Source organism: Zalophus californianus, chromosome 1 (genome assembly GCF_009762305.2).
Source record: "Zalophus californianus isolate mZalCal1 chromosome 1, mZalCal1.pri.v2, whole genome shotgun sequence".
Taxonomy (NCBI): domain Eukaryota; kingdom Metazoa; phylum Chordata; class Mammalia; order Carnivora; family Otariidae; genus Zalophus; species Zalophus californianus.
The window spans coordinates 21,048,699-21,065,146 of record NC_045595.1 but is presented as its reverse complement, the minus strand read 5'-3'; the positions used below and the strand labels follow the sequence as shown (position 1 = coordinate 21,065,146).

Below are 16,448 nucleotides of genomic sequence, written 5' to 3'. Positions count from 1 at the left end.
ACCTGGCGCAGGCGCCTCGGCTCTGAAGGCGGGGCGGCCCGAGGGGGCGGGGCCGGGTCGACGCCACGTGGGAGGCCCCGCCCCGGCCTCCCCTTTGCAAGCCGGCGCTTGGAGTTGGCGGCGGCACCCCCTACTCTGCCACCGCCATCTTTTTTCTTAAAGTCCTGCTAGAAGTGATGATCCTCTCTGATGGACTAAACGTGTACCACACTTTAAAATGCAATTATGCAATGCTTTGCATTTATTTCGGGGTCATGACTCATGACTAGAATTCTAAAAAATAACAATTTGATATGCATTCTTGAAAGCTGAACTTTATTACAACAAAAGTCCAAGCAATCACCTTGTGACAACCCTGATATTAATAAAAGCTATCCTGTATGGGGCACTTACCGTTATGCAGGGACTTGTAGGTCCTTTTTATGCATCACCTCCTTATTCACAATAATCACAGAAGAGCAGAGCAGCTCAAGAGCATGGGCTTTGTCAAACCACAAAATGGGGGCCTTTCTTTGATGCTGCGAGGATTTAGAGGTAATACAAATAAAGCACTTAACACAATGCTTGGAGCATAGTAACTGATCAATTACCATTAGCTAAAATAGGATGATGATGGTGGTGATGGTGATTTATTGGGTGCCAGCTCTTTACATGTATTCTAGAACCTAGGGACACTCCCCTCTATTTACATCATCCCCTTTCATGGATGGGAAACTGAGAAGTTAAGATTGATTGAGCCAGGTAGAAGCACCAGAGCCTTCATTCACTCTCGCTGAGTTCCTGTGCTTGCTGTAAAGGACTGCCACTCATTACCTAAGGCTAAAAGAACGGGGGCCTATCTTTGAGAAAGGAGACAACTATTACACAATCTAGGAACATCAAACGAAAACTTAAAAGTCAATGAAAAAGTTTGGTGATGTGAACACAAAATATACAAAAGTATGCTAGAGAAGAGAAAGAGAGCAAGCATTGTCCCTGGCAAGGGTCACAGAGTCGAGCTGAGAGCAGCAGGCCCAGAGCTGCTTCCTGGATCACCTGCCTTCCCCTGGGGCCTACCCTACCCAGCTCCGTGCACACTGGCTTGGAGCTCACTCCAGTTTCTCTTGGTGGCTCTGGGAGCCTGTCACCGCGGGGTACCCATCTCCCGCCCTGAGGAGGCTTACTTTAGACAGGTCCCCAACGCCCTCCTAGCTCAGTTTTGGGATCCCATGGGCCTACCCTTCCGCCTCTATCCCGCCCCAGCTCCTGGCCCAGGATCTGACCCACCGTATGTAGGTTCTCAGCCAAGGTCCAGTGGATATTCAAATGGAGGAGCACCCCGAGGAAACAGAGTGTACAGCTAGCCAGCTCCCACCGACAGGGCACACCGGTGCTAAGTTGGCCTCCTCAGAGCCTAGTGTACGGCCTGGTACGCATGCGGACTCAGGAAACAGATCTGCGTAGAAGAAACACAGGTGGCGAGTGGTTGCAAGCAGGGATGCAGAATTTTGATGGAAAGTCTGGAGACATTGCTAGAAGAGACCGCGGCATCTCAAAGGGGGCCCTGTGCGGGAAAGCGGAGAATGGGGTCGGTGAGGCCATTTGCTGAGGTCAGAACGATAAGGCAGGTGCAGTGATTCCGGGCCCACAACTCTGCAGCGCACCGCCCGGTCGTCCTTCTCCGAGTTAAAAGGGGTCACCTGCGTAAGGTACAGAGAGGGGCAAGGAAGGGCTGCTTCAGCGGGCGTCGGCGGCGCTGCGGGTCCCAGGGTCTCACCGGCGTGGGGCTGGCACCGGGCGGCGCGAGGTAAGGGCTCTTTATTCGCTAGAGTGAAACGGGCCCGCCTCTGGTCTGCGGGGAACAGGACCCCCCGGCGCAGGAATGGCGGGGAGCGGCGGCGGAGCTGAGGTCAGGAGGACTGGGGGTGGGGGGAAAGGGATGGGGAAGGGGCAGGAGGACCCGGGAGCGGAGGGGGAGACAGAGGACCGGGGGGGTGCGGGGGCGGGGGCGCCCGCCGCGTTCCGGCCCTCGCCTCCCCGCGCCCCGGCCGTCCATAGCCTCAAGGAGACGGCCGTTCTTAGGCCCTCCGATCTCCCGGGAGCGGGGCCGAAGGAGCAGCCATCGCCGCCACGGCGACCGAAGGGGGGCGCAGAGTCCTTCTCCGCCTCGCGGAGACGGGGGAAAGGGCCCGGGAGTCCGCCCCGCCCCGCTCCGTCCCGGGACCTCCCGCCCCCCTGTCCCCCCCCCCCCCCCCCGCCCCGGGCCGACGGGTGCGCCCATTGGCCGGCCGGGCTCCGCGCGCCGCGCCCATTGGCCGGCCGCCGTGAGGAGCACGCGGCCACCGTGGCGGGCGCGCAGTCGGAGGGCGGCGGAGTGGCCGACGGGCCGAGGGCTGCGCGGGCGGCGCGCGGCGGGCATGGCGGGTGCGGGGCTGCGGGCGGCCGTTCGGCGCTGGCTGCCGTGCAGGGGCCACGGCGGGCCGCGAGCCTCGTCGTCCTCGCCTTCCTGCCCTGGCTGCGGCCCCCCGGGTCCCGGCGCCCACTGCCCGGGCGCCCCGCGCTCCGCGCCCGCCCCGGCGCCCGCCGGCGGCGCCGAGCTCAGCGCGCACCTGTGGGCTCGTTACCAGGACATGCGGAGACTGGTGCACGGTGGGTGAGCCGCAGTGGGACGGGCGTCGGGGGTGTATCCGCGCGGCGGCAGGGGCGCGTCCGGGCGAGAGACCGGCAGTCCCGGGCGTCGCTCTGCGTTGGGAAAGCGCTCTGGTGGGGTTCGCCGGGGCCCCGGAGCCCGAAGGCCCGGCAGCTCTTCGAGAGAGGCTCCAGCGGGCCGTCCCGGGGGCCTCTGGGGCCGCCCCGACGCCCGGAGGCAGGTGGGCCGACGGGAGGTTTGCTCCCTGGCTCTGTCTGCAGGAGCTCGGGGATCCCGAAGCGGCCTCCGGAATGCGGAGCCCCCACCGTCTTTCCTGGCGATCCCGCCTGCCGGGAGGCTGCGGCGGAAATGCCCCCAACCCCTTGTTCTCTTAGGGGCCCTCAGCTGGGGCGGGAGCATCGGGACAAAGCCAGCCAGCGGCGCTGCCCAACCTCAGGGGACGCCGACTAGACTTTGCAGATGCCTCTAGATTGCGACCCAGGTCCGGAGCACTCTCAACCCAGGAAGGGAAGGTGTTGGTTGGAGAAAGGAGACCAAGTTGCCCCAGGGCCCTGGAGTCCACAAGCGTGGCTGCATCCTTGGCCAGGACGCTTAACCTCCTGTACCCTTCTCTCCCGCCCTCTCTCCCCCATAAAAATGGGCTGATGAGGCCAAGAGCTGAGAATGCTCAGTAGATGTCCCCGGGTCCCCAGAGGCTCTGCCTCTGCAGCACGCAGACGTGGTTTGGGCTTGACCCTATCACTGGCCAGCCCCGGGGGTACTCAGCAGGCCTCACCCTCTCAGACCTTCAGTGTCCACAGCATTAAACACAATCCTGGGCCCACTGCCACAGGGTTGTAGTGATGACTCAGAGGGGACCAGGCCAAGAGAGGGCAGGGAGCTTCCAGAGGAGCCCCCAAGGGTGATGCTGCTCTCGTTGTCTGGTAAGGCAAAGTGCCCCTGGCTGGAAGACTCTAGCTGAGGGAATGGGGCTTCCATTCCAGCTGTGTGGAGAGCTGAATGGGACTCACCTGAGAAGAGCAGGGCAGAATAGTTAAGACCCCTGAGGAACGGTGGTTCTGAAGCCCTTGGGCCTTGCAGGACTCCACCCTGCACCCCCTCAGTGGAGAGGACAGGCCTGGGAGGCTGTTTAAGAAGAGGTGTTTGCTCTGGGTCTGGAGAAGACCTGCAGAGCAAACTGCGGAGCCTGCCTTCTAGGTGTGGCAGAGAACATAGTGAAGTGTGTTGGGTTTTGTCACACCAGGTGCACCAGCATCTTCAGATCTCCACAGAGACACCCAAGCTCCTCTTGATGTGAAAGGGGCAAGGTCATTTCCAAGATGCCATGGGGAGCGCCAGGATGAGCCAGCTTTGCACCACTGAGTCCTAACTCACCCTTCTTGACTGGGTTTTCTGGAGGAGGTTCTGGGCATTGAGATATGCCTTGGGCTAATAATGCCTGTGGGCAAGACTTGGCCAGGGAGCCAGGCCCCAGGCCACTGCCTCTCCGCCAGCCAGCGTGGGGATGCTGGAAGGCTAGGCCTAGGGGGAGAGTGATTAAGGCAGGTAGAGTGACCTGAACTTGAATCTCAACTCCATTGCCTACTGCTGGATGGTTTAAAGCAAGTGACTTCACCTCCCTGAGCCCATTTCTTCCTCTGGATGATGGATGAGTAAGTGTGACCACCTCACAGGATTGGAGTGAGGCCTGAACATGATGAGCCTCTAAGGCACCCAGCATGTGCACGCAGCAGCAGCTGGAGGACAGCACCTGCAGTGAGTCTTACAGCTGCCGTGGGGAGGAGCTGGCCCTGGAGCCTGGGGCAGGAGTGGGGCAGGCCGGGAAGAGGAAAGGGAGCGTCTGCACAGTGAGCCCAGTGAACTTGGGAGGCCAGCGCCAGTGAAGGGTACATCCACCTCACCGGGCCCCGTGCACCACCACAGCCCTGTGGAAAGGAGTGGGGGCTTTGTGGCCCCCAGAGCTACAGTTTCCTCAGTCCAGAAATCTAGTCAGGAGGGCAGACCCTGTGGGCTGCTCCCCCACTCTGCTTTGTCCCTCAGAGGATCGTCCATCCCTGCACGTGGCCAGCACCCTGCCAACAAAGGGCCACACCACCAAGCAGATCCCTCCCGTCCTGGGGGTCTACTGGCCATTGTACCAGGAGTTAGCGTTGGGACCCAGGAACTCAGGCCTGTGCAGAGAGCAAGGTCCAGGGTCCTAGTGACCTCAGAGCGGCATCTCAGAAGCAGCTCCCTGGAGAGCTTCGGTCAGTGCGTCTCCCGTGCGTCCAAGCGAAGAGTATTGCGTCTGCACCCACCAGTCTGCGACGGCTGCTCTGGGCCGGGCCCACGTTGGCCTCAGGCCCCGAGAAGAACCAGCCACACTTGTTCCCCCACCCACACCCTGCACTTGGCTCCAAAGGAAGGGGACGGGGTAGGGATGAAGCCTGTGTTCTGAAGGGGCCTCGAAGGCAACTGGTCGGAGCTTGGGAGCTCATCAGTGTCTGTCTCTGAGCACAGGGAATGCTGCATGGCCCAGGGCTTCTGCTGCAAGATGATGCCTAGCTGTGGCTGAGACAGGAATTCCCTGGAGGCTTGGGCTCTTTGTGCGGGCCTCAGCCACAGGCTAGAGGTCTCAGGAATGGGGCTACCTGGAGCCCCTGCAAGGCGGTGCCCTGTGCATCTAGTCCTGCCTGCCCCCCTCTCTGGCAGCCCCTAGTCCTTGAGCGATGCGGGGGAACCCGGGACAGGGAGATGCTGGGCTCCAGGGACACGTCGCCCATCTAATCCCACGTTTGCTGCGGGTGCAGAGCGGGAGTGCTGCACAGAGCCCATTCCATATGACCCTCTCAGTAATTCCGTAGGTTGGCATGATTTTGATTCCCCCTTTAAAGATAGGGAGTCTGAGGCCCAGAAGGTGAGGTGGCTTTTCTGAGGTCACAGCTGTGAGAGGGAGAGCTTGGCCTGGTCTGTCTGACCCCAAAGCCTGTGCCCTTTCTCCATCTACCTCCCCTCCTGTACAGATGGGGAAACAGAGGCAGATGAGGCTGGGGCCCCTCATCCTCATCTGCCTCCCTGGGACCCTAGAGCCTACTCTGCATAGTGTCCCACTCAACCCTCAGTAGCAGCCAGGGACCTGGGGTGGCTCTGACCACATCCCCAGGGGGGAGCAGCCTGGTTTCTTGCCCCATAGCCCAACATCACACGTCCTGCCTGTCGTAATTAGCAATGTTCCCTGGCTAGAAGCAGCAAATGTCATTATGCAGACTGGCGGGCGGCTGAAATCCGATTAGAGGGGCCACAAGCTGTGGCAGGTGCTCCGAGCTGGGAGTGCGAGTGACAGCAGCTACCCAGTACCCCCCACTCCCGTCATGTTTCTCAGCCCCAGCCCAGGCTGCAGGCAAGGTGGAAAGGGTCTGAGCGTAGCCATGGCTCCGATGGGGCTTATGGGAGCCTGGAGGAAAGCTGGACTCGGTGTACCTGCTGGGCTGCAGGCACTGCTGTAACCCAAGACCCATAGCTAGGAGCTCCGGCCGGGCCTTGGCCCATTGCCAGCTCTGCCTTACCCCAACCATGTGACCCTGGGCAAGTGGCCTCTCTCAGCCTCAGTTTGACCATATGCAGCCTGGGGTAAGATGACCCATCCTGGGTGGTTTCATGAGGCTCCCAGGCCTAGGCACCTGGAAAGTGCTCAGTAACCATTTGCTGCTGCTGTGTCCACCTTCTTCCTCATACCTGCATCTCCTCCCTCCAGACCTCCTGCCCCCCGAGGTCTGCAGTCTCCTGAACCCAGCGGCCATCTACGCCAACAACGAGATCAGCCTGCGTGATGTCGAAGTCTATGGCTTCGACTACGACTACACGCTGGCCCAGTATGCAGACGCGCTGCACCCCGAGATCTTCAGTGCTGCCCGTGACATCCTGATTGAGCACTACAAGGTGAGGCCGGCCAGGCAGGTAGCCCCGGCGCTGAAGAGACCCCAGGCTGAGTCATGGGGGTCCCCTGAGGCGGCTGCCCCTGCCAGAGGTCTGGTAGTGCTCCTGGCTCAGGCCTGGCCCACTTCCCCCCGACAGTACCCAGAGGGGATCCGGAAGTATGACTATGACCCCAGCTTTGCCATCCGAGGCCTCCACTACGACATTCAGAAGGTGAGTGGCTAGGCCACAGACTCCAGTGACCTCGCCTGACCAGATGTGTATCAGCACTACCTCCTTAGCCCTCGTCCTCTAAAGGAGGGCTACCCGCTTGGCCTCAAAGCTGTAGCTTCCTCTCGACGGGCACATGATCCCCTCAGTACCTTCCCATCGGGGCTTGGGCACAGAGGCTGGAAGAGGCTGGCTCAGGGCCACTGCAGACCCCTTTCTCGCCACCCATCCCACTCCTCTGGCATTCCCAGAGCCTTCTGATGAAGATCGACGCCTTCCATTACGTGCAGCTGGGGACGGCCTACAGGTCAGTGCAGACTGCCCGGCCTCACCCTGCTGTCCCCCCCCCCCACCCCCAACTATACCGTGTCCTCGGCTCAGGATCACTTTGGACTCATGATGTCTGCACACCCACCCAGGGGCCTCCAGCCTGTGCCTGACGAGGAGGTGATCGATTTATATGGGGGCACCCAGCATATCCCACTGTACCAGATGAGCGGCTTCTACGGCAAGGTACTCACTCCATCTGCCTCCGACCCGGGTGGCCAGCGCAGTGATCTCGCTACGGGGGCCCACACCCTGGTGGGCCTGCCCTGACCTGCAGCCCGTGCCCCTCTACCAGTATGGCAGGGCAGATTCAGAGCCCTTGGTCTCCAGGGCTGGCGGGGGGCGGGGGCTTGCTGAGGTGGTGGCCCCCTCTGCAGGGTCCCTCCATCAAGCAGTTCATGGACATCTTCTCGCTGCCGGAGATGGCCCTGCTGTCCTGTGTGGTAGACCACTTCCTGGGGCACAGCCTGGAGTTTGACCAGGCGCACCTCTACAAGGACGTGACGGTGAGGACCTTCGGCCTCTCAGGGTGGCAGGGAAGGTAAAGTCGGCCACAGCAGGGCCCGCTTCCTAGGCCCCACTGCACCCTTACTGTCCCTCCACTGCCCCCAGGATGCCATTCGAGACGTGCACGTGAAGGGCCTCATGTACCAGTGGATCGAGCGGGATATGGGTAAGGGTAGACCGTGGCAGCCCCTCCTGCGGCTTCCTGGGTAGGGCGCCGGGCTGGCCCTCACAGACCCATCTCCCCATTAGAGAAGTACATCCTGAGAGGGGACGAGACGTTCGCTGTCCTGAGCCGCCTGGTGGCGCATGGGAAGCAGCTGTTCCTCATCACCAACAGCCCTTTCAGCTTCGTGTGAGCTGCCCGCTGCCCAGCTGCCCGCGGTGGGGAGGAGGGAGCAGGTGGGCTGGGGGAGGGCTCTCCCTCTGCCCCGCCCCCCACCCCATGCCCCTGCTCCCTGTCCCACCTCTGCCCCACCTCTGCCCCACCTCTGCCTCCGCCCAGGGACCAGGGGATGCGGCACATGGTGGGTCCCGACTGGCGCCAGCTCTTCGATGTGGTCATCGTCCAGGCAGACAAACCCAGCTTCTTCACTGACCGGCGCAAGTATGGGCCTAGCAAGGGGTGATGGGGCCAGGGCGTGGGGCCTGGCCTTTGCTCAGCACCCTGCATGCTTGGAGTAGAGACACCCCCTTGTCGGCCCATGGCACGTGTGAGCAGGTGGGGGGAGGTGCCCGCCCCCCGCCCTGCCCCACACGGGAAATCCAGCCCTTTACCGCCCCCTCCCCACCCCGCACCAGGCCTTTCAGAAAACTCGATGAAAAGGGCTCCCTGCACTGGGACCGCATCACCCGCCTGGAGAAGGGCAAAATCTATCGGCAGGTGAGTGCCGTCTGGGTGGCCTTGCCACGGTCCCAGGCTGTGGAGGGGACAGAAGCACAGCCTCCTGGGCCCTGCCCTGCCACCACACATCTGCCACGCCTCTGCCCCCTCGCACCGGCTCTCAGGGCACAGGCCTGGTCAGGCTGCCTGTGTTTGAATTTCAAGTTTACTACCCCATAACAGAGGGAGTCCGGCCGAGTCATTTGGCCTCTCTGTGTCTTGCTTTTCCTCATCTATAAAAGGGGTATAATGTAAACAAAAAAAAGTGTTCAACTTGAATTGTGGTAGAAAGCCCTTAAATTCGCCAGGCATTTACTAAAAACCCCCTAGGCGATCAACGGCACTAGTTCTTGGGGCTGACCGCTCTGCTACAGCCAGATGAGCTGGTAGGAGCAGCTCACGGGCCTTTGCGGGAGACCCCCTTTCCTAGCTGGTGTCTAGGAAGATGAGAAGGGGGCCTAGTGCTGGGGTTTGGGTGGCGATTAAGGAGCAGGATTAAGGCATTTGGTCCTGGATGGAATGCGGAAATCCTGGCTGAGCTGGGCTCCGTGAGGGTGGAGGTTCCAGGGGCTGGGGTAGGGAGGAAGTCAGCAGTGGGGTCAGGGGAAGCACTCGGGGGGTATCCAGAGCCGAGGCCTGGCCTGCGGGCAGTACTCATAACCCCGTGGCCCCCAACTCCATGGACCCCTTGGGCGCAGGCTCTTTCCCTCCTCTGAGGGGGACATGCTCCTGTGTCTTGGCATCTTAGCTAAGCCTGAGGAGGGTCACGCAGCTTTGTGGGGAACATGGGACTTTTTCTCCTTTGGCAGCTTTTAGCCTTTTCTTTGTGCCTGACAATCTGAAGTTTCACTGTGGGTGTGCGCTGGATCCTGCTTGCTTCTCGTCTTTCTTTGTGCTCCCTCCCTGGCTCCCCTTGCAGGAACCCCAGGCTCCATCTTGCCTGACGCAGCACCTGTACCTCCAGATTGTCTCTCGGTTCAGGGCCCATCCGCGGCTCTCCGCCCCCTCGTACTTGACTCCCCACCTGAGCTTAATTTGACAGTTAAGCCTTTGGCAACCACCTGTGGCCGCCCGGGCTGGCTTCCCCTGGCCACGGCAGGCGCGGGCTGCTGTAGTAACCACTTTGTGCTGCGTGCGGATTCTGCTCATTGCTGGGGTGTGGGCTCCTGCCCGGCGGCTGCTGCACTTCCTCCCCTGAGCCCCCTGCCCCGTATTTGGCTCTTGCGAGAGCTTCCTCTGTCGTGTTTGAGCCTGACCGCTTTCATCTCTGCTCTGGCTCTGGAGCAGGAGGGACAGATGGCTTCGCCGCGAGGTCTGCCGGGTCCCTCTGGGCTCACGCTCGGGAACAGGAAGGGCTCTGGGGCCATGGGCTTGCTGCTGTGGTTTGTTTCCCACAGCGTGGGATCCCTGGCGTGGGTGTGAGGCCACAGGGAGGGGAGGCCCTGGAGGCAAAGGGCACCGTGCCAGGCCTACAGGAGGCTTTCCTGGGGCGGGCAGACCCCTTTCCTGACTGAGGGGGGAGGAGACAAGGGTCAGAGCCCGGGGATAGTGAGGCCACGGGAAAGGGCAGCCAGGCGTCCAGCTGGAGGGGCCTCGCTGCCTCTGGGGGATTTGGGAGGAGCAGCGAGAACAAGGCGGGGTTCTGGCAGCCCCATGGGAGCCCCTTGGTACACTGCGCTCGGCCATGCCCCCCCCGTCACTCTCCCCAGGGAAACCTGTATGACTTCCTGCGCCTGACAGAATGGCGTGGACCCCGCGTACTCTACTTTGGAGACCACCTGTACAGTGACCTGGCGGTGAGGGGGCAAGGCTGGGCCCGGTGAGGAGGGAGGGAGGGAGCCCCGCTCGCCACTGCTGAACGCCGTCCCCACCCTGCCCCGCAGGACCTCATGCTACGGCACGGCTGGCGAACGGGGGCCATCATCCCCGAGCTAGAGCGCGAGATCCGCATCATCAACACGGAGCAGTACATGCACTCGCTGACGTGGCAGCAGGCGCTCACGGGGCTGCTGGAGCGCATGCAGGTGGGGGGGGGGGGGGCGGGGCTGGGGGGCAGGGGGGCCGGGGGGGGGCTGCCTCCTGGGCTCACCCCCAGCACCCCCTTGGCTCCTGCAGACGTACCAGGATGCCGAATCGCAGCAGGTGTTGGCGGCCTGGATGAAGGAGCGGCAGGAGCTGAGGTGGGCAGGGGAGGGCGCAGGGAGGGCTTCCAGCCCTGTGGCTCCTGGGCCCCCTCGAGCGCCCCATGTCTCCTCCTCAGGTGCGTCACCAAGGCCCTGTTCAACGCCCAGTTTGGAAGCATTTTCCGCACCTTCCACAACCCCACCTACTTCTCCCGGCGCCTCGTGCGCTTCTCTGACCTCTACATGGCCTCCCTCAGCTGTCTGCTCAACTACCGTGTCGACTTCACCTTCTACCCGCGCCGCACGCCCCTGCAGCATGAGGCGCCGCTCTGGATGGATCAGCTTTGCACCGGCTGCATGAAGACGCCCTTTCTTGGCGACATGGCCCACATCCGCTGAGGGCACCTTTATTGTCCAGAGCAGGTTCTAACCCCTCCTGCCCCGCCCACGCTGGGCGTCAGTCCAGGACGGGCAATAAAAGTGGTCTCCCTCTCCCTTGTGCCTCTGTCCGACCCTCGCCGCATCACTTGACTGCGAGGATCCTCTGGGTGTCGGGGAAGTCGTCCTCCAGGAGCGAGTCCTGGGGGGTGGGGAGAGGACCCTTTGTGGCTGGGCTGAAACCGGGCCCTGGGCCCCTTTCTACCGCCCCTCACACCCCACACTCACGTCAAAGGGCTCACAAAAGGCATCATGGCTGCCAAAGACTGGGTTAGGGACAGACACCAGGGTTGGGCTGGTCCCTTCCTGCCAGGGGGAGAAGTCTTCCTCAGCATCATCTTCTGCCTGAGAAGAGAGGGGAGTGGTGAGGGGCTTCCAGCAAGATGGACCTGGACACCCTCAGCCCCCCACCCCACCGCAACACGGCCCTACCTGGAAGGTGGAGAAGCCAAAGCCTGTGGCCTTGCCTCGAGCGCGGAGGTAGAAGGCTCCAGCCACTAGGCCGAGCAGTGCTCCAGCAGCTACCAGAGCCCCCACACCTGCCGCCACAGGTGGAGCCTCAGCTGCCACCACCGCCTGCTGTAAATAAGGAGAGCGTCAAGGCCACACGGGCCAGGGCTGTCCCCTCACCCCCACCCCACCCCCCCCAACTCACAGGCTGTAGGGGGGCCAGGAGGGGCCTGGCCAGAGCGTGGATGATGCCGTTGAATGCCATGATGTCCCACACGATGACACGGCTAAGCACAACTGCCCCTGGGGCCTGGAGAGAGACCAGAGTCAGGCCTAGTGGGTGCTTGACGGCTGGGGCCGGAGGGGAGGTGCGGTGGCCACACTCACCACCGGGGCCCAGGAACTGTTGTCAGGGTCCGCAGCACTGAAGACGAGGCTGAGGCCCGAGTGGGCAGGGAGCACAGCATCCTCGCTGGCATTGGCGCTCAGGAAGGTGGTGTTGGAGGCGTGAAGCTCCAGGTCGGGGCCACTCAGCGTCTGTGGGCAGAGCAAGGCCTGTTGGCCCAGGCCAGCCTGAGGTGTCAGCGTCGGGCCTGGCTCTGCCCACAGCCCCTGCCAGTTACCATGTTATCCAGGAAGCCTTCATTGACAGGAACGAAGAGTGTCTTGTAGGTGAGCTCATCGTCCAGGAAGTCCAGGAAGTCCAGACCCCGCGGGGTGGCGTTGGCATAGCCCAGCAGCATCTGGGGGTGGGGGGAGATAGGACCATGGGCAGGCTCCCTCCCAGGGACCCCAGCTACCCCCCCCCACACACACACACCCTCAGCCCTACGGCTGGGCCCCTGCACACCCCATAGAAGGTGGAGAAGTTGGCGGTGGCAGCCAGGACATCGAGCAGCTTCCCATTGCACGCACTTGTCCCGTCACCCACAAAGCCACGGCGGCACCGGCAGGCCACGTCTGCGGGAAAGGCAGTTTGGAGGGGGAAGTCAGTGGGAAGGAGCCAAGCCAGGGCATGGGGTGGGATGGGGTGGCGGGGGGGGCCGTGGGGCAGGGGGCTGCACCTAGCTCGCGGTAGCAGTAGGCGTCCCAGCGCTCTGAGCTGTTCTTCCGGGTGCCCAGGCTGACGACGCCTACCTGACCACCGCCACAGTCTGCCGCAGGGAAGACGACTGGGTGGGCAGCCGAGCCGTTGGCCAGCCAGCCCACGAGGCACAGGTGGAAGCCCAGCTGTAGGGGCAGGAGGGGATGCTGAAGCCTAAGGCCCAACTTGAGAGGGCCCCCACAGGCTCAACTCCAGACCCCTGGGCCCCACACACCTTCTGAGCAGCAGAGAGCTGAGGGAGAGAAGCAAGAACAGCTCCCTGGGCCCCACAGGCCGCCTCGGCCTCTGAGAAGTTCAGGCTGTAAGGACCACTGGGGGCCTGGAGGTGGAAGACCCCAGCCTGCTTCTCTGCAGAAGGGAGGGACGTGTGATCAGCCCGGCGGCACCGAGGGCAAGCAGGGGCACTGGGGGCGGGCAGGGAAGCACACCCTGGAAGTGGAGGTCCGTGCACACGGCATCCACGTGACAGGGTGGTGGCTGGCCCAGGCAGCGGTCCACGGGCGGCTCCGGCTCCTCCAGACACTGCAGTCCATCACCCACGTAGCCGGCATGGCACACACAGCGCCGCATGTTCTGGGGCAGGAGAGCAGGTGGGTGCTCTTCAGGGCCCCGGGAGAGCGAGGGGGCCCGCTCTGTGGAGCCTCCCCAGCTCCCCGGCTCCCCGGCTGCTCACCGGGCCGGTGCTCAAGCAGTCCGCGTGCTCACTGCAGCCCCCACGGTGGCCATCAGCACAGGGGTCGCGGGCCCGGCAGCTCCAGCCGTCGCCCTCGTAGGCGGGCAGGCAGGCGCAGGTGACCACGGTGCCCACTTGGCTGCAGTTGGCGTGCTCGCTGCAGCCACCGTGCCCGTCCCGGCACAGGTCCGCCACTGGGGGGGGCAGGGAGAGAGTGGCAGGATCAGGGGACAGGAGGGGCGGGGGGGAGCCCCCCACCTCGCATCCCACCCCCCCGCTCACCTGTGCACGTGTGGCCGTCCCCTTCGTAGCCCAGGCCGCACTCACAGCTGCTGTCCGCGCGGCACACGGCCTGGGGTGCGCAGGGCGGGGCACACACGGGCTGCAGCTCTGTCCCCCCAGGGCCCACCCCACACACCCAGGTGAGGAGCTGCCCTCCTGGAGGCCGCCAATTCCCTTCCCACCCCCCCATCTCCCCCCCCCCCCCTCCGCCGCCAGTGCCTCAGCCTGAGTGTGCAGCCGGTCCAGCTGGTGTCTGCAAGCCGATAAGCATGCAGCGGGGGCACAAAGAGCACTCACCCAGCTGCACCTCACAGCTCGGCCCCGTCCAGCCCTCGTCACAGAAGCAGGAACCAGAGCCCCCCAGGCCCTCATCACAGCGGCCATGGGAGCTGCAGCGGCAGGCTGGGGAGAGGCACAGGCAGGAGGATGGGGCGGGGGCGGGGCGGGGGGGGCAGTTCGGGGTCAGGGCCAGGGTGGGCAGGGATGGGGCCAGGGTGGCCCAGGGCTCAGAGGGCGGGGCGGGGGAGGGCGGGACAGCCCACCTTGGCACTGGGGTCCAAAGGCCCCCGGGGCACAGAGTTCACACGCCATCCCCGTAAACCTCGCATGGCACTGACACTGCCCGCTGCCACTCATGCCGTCCACGCACACGCCGTGGCCACTGCAGGGGCTGCCGGCTCCGCCAGGGCAAGCTAGCAGGAGGAGGAGGGGGAGGGCATGGGGCCGGGGATCTCCTCAGGACCCCTACCACACGCAGCCCCAGCCCAGCCACGCTGTGCGTCCCACACCAGGGGCAGCCAAACCTCTTCCAGAAGGCACAACTCCCCCCCCACCCCGAGTCCCCTTGCTGCTGAGAATCCTACAGACACCCACCCCCCCAGTGTTCTCTCCCGGTAAAATGCCCTCAGCACCCACACCTGCCCCGGGCCCACCGCCCCAACACCTTTTCTCAGGAGCAGTGGCCGGAGCAACCTCAGGACCCTCACCTCGGCACTCACTGCCATAGTGACCAGGGCAGCAGCTAGGTTTCCAGGTGGTGGTGACGCAGTTGCGGTGGCAGCCCCTGCCCAGTCCTTGGGGCTGGCCCCAGAGGCTGGACCGGGCCCAGATGCTGCGCAGGGCCAAGGATTGCAGTGGAGGGGATGTCCAGAACTTTGAGTAGTATCGCCAGCAGGCCTCGGGGCTGCCCTGGGCCAAGAGGAGTCAAACAGCCTAAGCTTCGTGGTCCCTGGGCCCTGCCTGAACCCCCACCCAGCTCCCAGGGCCTCACCTGCTCCTGTGAACCCTCAGGACAAGGCGGTTCCAGCCCGCAAATGCTGCAGATCTTCTGGAAGGAACAGAAGCCAACACAGTAAGATCAGATGGATTGACAGGACGGGAGGCTAGGGTCCCGGCCTGTCCACCTCCGACCTATGGCCTCCCTCACCAGCCGCAGCGGCCGAGTCTCAAAATGGTCACAGCGGGCACCAAGACCAGGTGGCTCTAGCAGCTGGTCAATGCCATAGGCCAGGCCACCCTCAAAGGGCAGGTGCCGCTGCACGATGCGGGCGTCCTCCTCACCTACTGTGAGCTCACCCTGTGGGCAGAGGAAGGAGAGTACATGGGGTCACAGGTGCAGAGCAGCCCGCCACTTCCAGAGCCCCTGCCCCCTGCTTCCCTCCTGCTTCCCAGACTCACCGGCCGGGCACGGCTGCAGGAGAAGGAGATGGGGGTCCCATGCATTGTGCGGAGTGGGCCCAGGTTGGGCAGGTCAGATGCCAAGGCCTGAGCAGATGGAGCTACGGTTGGAGCTGGAGGGGCAGGCTGGGTGGCAGGCAGTGGGGACCAAGGACTGGGGGGGGGGGAGACCCACCTCAATGTTGCGAATCACGTGGCCCCGAAGGATGGCTGCCAGCTTGTCACGGTGGTCTTCGTGGTACAGCCAGGTCTGGCGGTCAGGTGGCAGGGCTTGCAGGGCAGAGTCTGTGGGCCACAGCATGGTGAGGGGCCTATGCGACGCATCCTGAAGCAGGGGCAGGAGGCCAGCCACCTGGCAAGGATTAGCAGAGGTGTGACAATCAGAGACTGGGGGGCAGAGGTGGGGACAGAGGCCAGGAAGGGGCTCCAGGGCCCCAGGTGTCCTTCCTGCCAGCCGCATTCTTCTGTAGCCATCCCAGGCAGATGCACATGGACATACACGCAGGGATAAACTTGCACACACACCTCGACTATTCTCAGGTACGTGGGCATACATAAGCACACACCCCTGCGCTCAAACTGGGAGGCTCGGATACATAGCCTGTGCGCACACGAGGGATAGGCTTACACACAGGTGAGTGTGCAGACAGGTGAACATACACACAGTCACTCACACATGGACAGGCATCTGCATACACACGCACGGGCACAAATGCCCACACGCGGGAGCAGTACCTTCACAAGGCCGCTGAAGATCTTGTAACCGAAGCCCTCCGCGGCGGCCGTGACGTTTCTCTGCGGGAAGGCACTGGTGAGCCTTGAGGTCAGGCAGGGAGAGAGCACGGGAGGGCCCTGGCAAGCTCCCAGGCCTGTGCCCAGGTCATACCCGCAGGACAGGGGCAGCGTCAGGCTCCCAGTGTAGCACGTCAGGAGGCAGCAGGACTCGGTCGATGAAGTGCAGGACTCCGTTCACCGCCTCGTGGTCGCTGCTCACTACCCGCGCGAAGTCATTGAGATAGATGCTGCCCTGGAGGTGGGGCCCAGGACCGAATGAAGCCCATTGGTGGGACCCTGAGGCTGAGGGGTGGGGCCCCAGATGGGGGCGGGGCCTGCACTGGGCGAGTCTTGGGGCAGGTGGGCGGGGCCAAGAGCGCGGGGAAACGCCACCGACCGCCAGGCGGGGCTGGAGGGTGGGGGAGGGGGACAGGCAAGGGCACAGGGCCAGGCTCGGA

General features: G+C 63.4%; 2 protein-coding genes and 1 long non-coding RNA gene across 9 annotated transcripts in view; 1 reads left to right on the top strand and 2 right to left on the bottom strand.

Moving 5' to 3' along the window:
* Positions 1 to 392: 392 nt before the first annotated feature.
* On the bottom strand, positions 393 to 2,148 carry LOC113916319. Its single transcript, XR_003517906.1, has 3 exons — positions 1,757 to 2,148; positions 1,267 to 1,435; positions 393 to 518 (listed from the first exon to the last, which is right to left on the bottom strand). It is a non-coding gene; the product is annotated as an uncharacterized LOC113916319 (long non-coding RNA).
* A 202-nt stretch (positions 2,149 to 2,350) lies between these two features.
* Positions 2,351 to 11,140, top strand: NT5DC2 (5'-nucleotidase domain containing 2). Of its 2 annotated transcripts, none has more exons than XM_027586116.1 (14): positions 2,351 to 2,628; positions 6,363 to 6,547; positions 6,683 to 6,757; positions 7,006 to 7,061; positions 7,174 to 7,267; positions 7,459 to 7,587; positions 7,694 to 7,754; positions 7,838 to 7,940; positions 8,091 to 8,192; positions 8,387 to 8,468; positions 10,178 to 10,264; positions 10,352 to 10,492; positions 10,584 to 10,648; positions 10,729 to 11,140. In XM_027586116.1, exons 1-14 carry the CDS (start codon positions 2,397 to 2,399, stop codon positions 10,988 to 10,990), a joined length of 1,674 nt encoding a protein of 557 aa, XP_027441917.1. In that variant the 5' UTR covers positions 2,351 to 2,396; the 3' UTR covers positions 10,991 to 11,140. The 2 variants fall into 2 exon arrangements, with proteins under 2 accessions (XP_027441917.1, XP_027441918.1); XM_027586117.2 differs by having other exon boundaries at positions 10,849 to 11,026.
* The window catches only part of STAB1 (stabilin 1), a 27,182-nt gene continuing 21,679 nt past the window's right edge, over positions 10,946 to 16,448 (bottom strand). Inside the window, exons 49-69 of one of the 6 annotated variants that reach the window (XM_027586112.1) lie at positions 16,103 to 16,243; positions 15,952 to 16,011; positions 15,392 to 15,568; positions 15,217 to 15,303; positions 14,966 to 15,115; positions 14,810 to 14,866; positions 14,526 to 14,727; positions 14,082 to 14,231; positions 13,837 to 13,941; positions 13,540 to 13,647; positions 13,258 to 13,451; positions 13,013 to 13,157; positions 12,799 to 12,932; positions 12,544 to 12,709; positions 12,330 to 12,439; positions 12,103 to 12,222; positions 11,867 to 12,016; positions 11,685 to 11,789; positions 11,462 to 11,608; positions 11,258 to 11,374; positions 10,946 to 11,171 (exon numbers count right to left, since the gene is read on the bottom strand). In XM_027586112.1, the coding sequence (XP_027441913.1) occupies positions 11,115 to 11,171; positions 11,258 to 11,374; positions 11,462 to 11,608; positions 11,685 to 11,789; positions 11,867 to 12,016; positions 12,103 to 12,222; positions 12,330 to 12,439; positions 12,544 to 12,709; positions 12,799 to 12,932; positions 13,013 to 13,157; positions 13,258 to 13,451; positions 13,540 to 13,647; positions 13,837 to 13,941; positions 14,082 to 14,231; positions 14,526 to 14,727; positions 14,810 to 14,866; positions 14,966 to 15,115; positions 15,217 to 15,303; positions 15,392 to 15,568; positions 15,952 to 16,011; positions 16,103 to 16,243 (2,682 nt within the window). In that variant the 3' untranslated portion in view covers positions 10,946 to 11,114. Of the gene's footprint in view, positions 11,172 to 11,257; positions 11,375 to 11,461; positions 11,609 to 11,684; positions 11,790 to 11,866; positions 12,017 to 12,102; positions 12,223 to 12,329; positions 12,440 to 12,543; positions 12,710 to 12,798; positions 12,933 to 13,012; positions 13,158 to 13,257; positions 13,452 to 13,539; positions 13,648 to 13,836; positions 13,942 to 14,081; positions 14,232 to 14,525; positions 14,728 to 14,809; positions 14,867 to 14,965; positions 15,116 to 15,216; positions 15,304 to 15,391; positions 15,569 to 15,951; positions 16,012 to 16,102; positions 16,244 to 16,448 lie in introns of those variants that run through there. The other 5 variants (XM_027586114.1, XM_027586113.1, XM_027586115.1 and 2 more) reach the window with 5 other exon arrangements.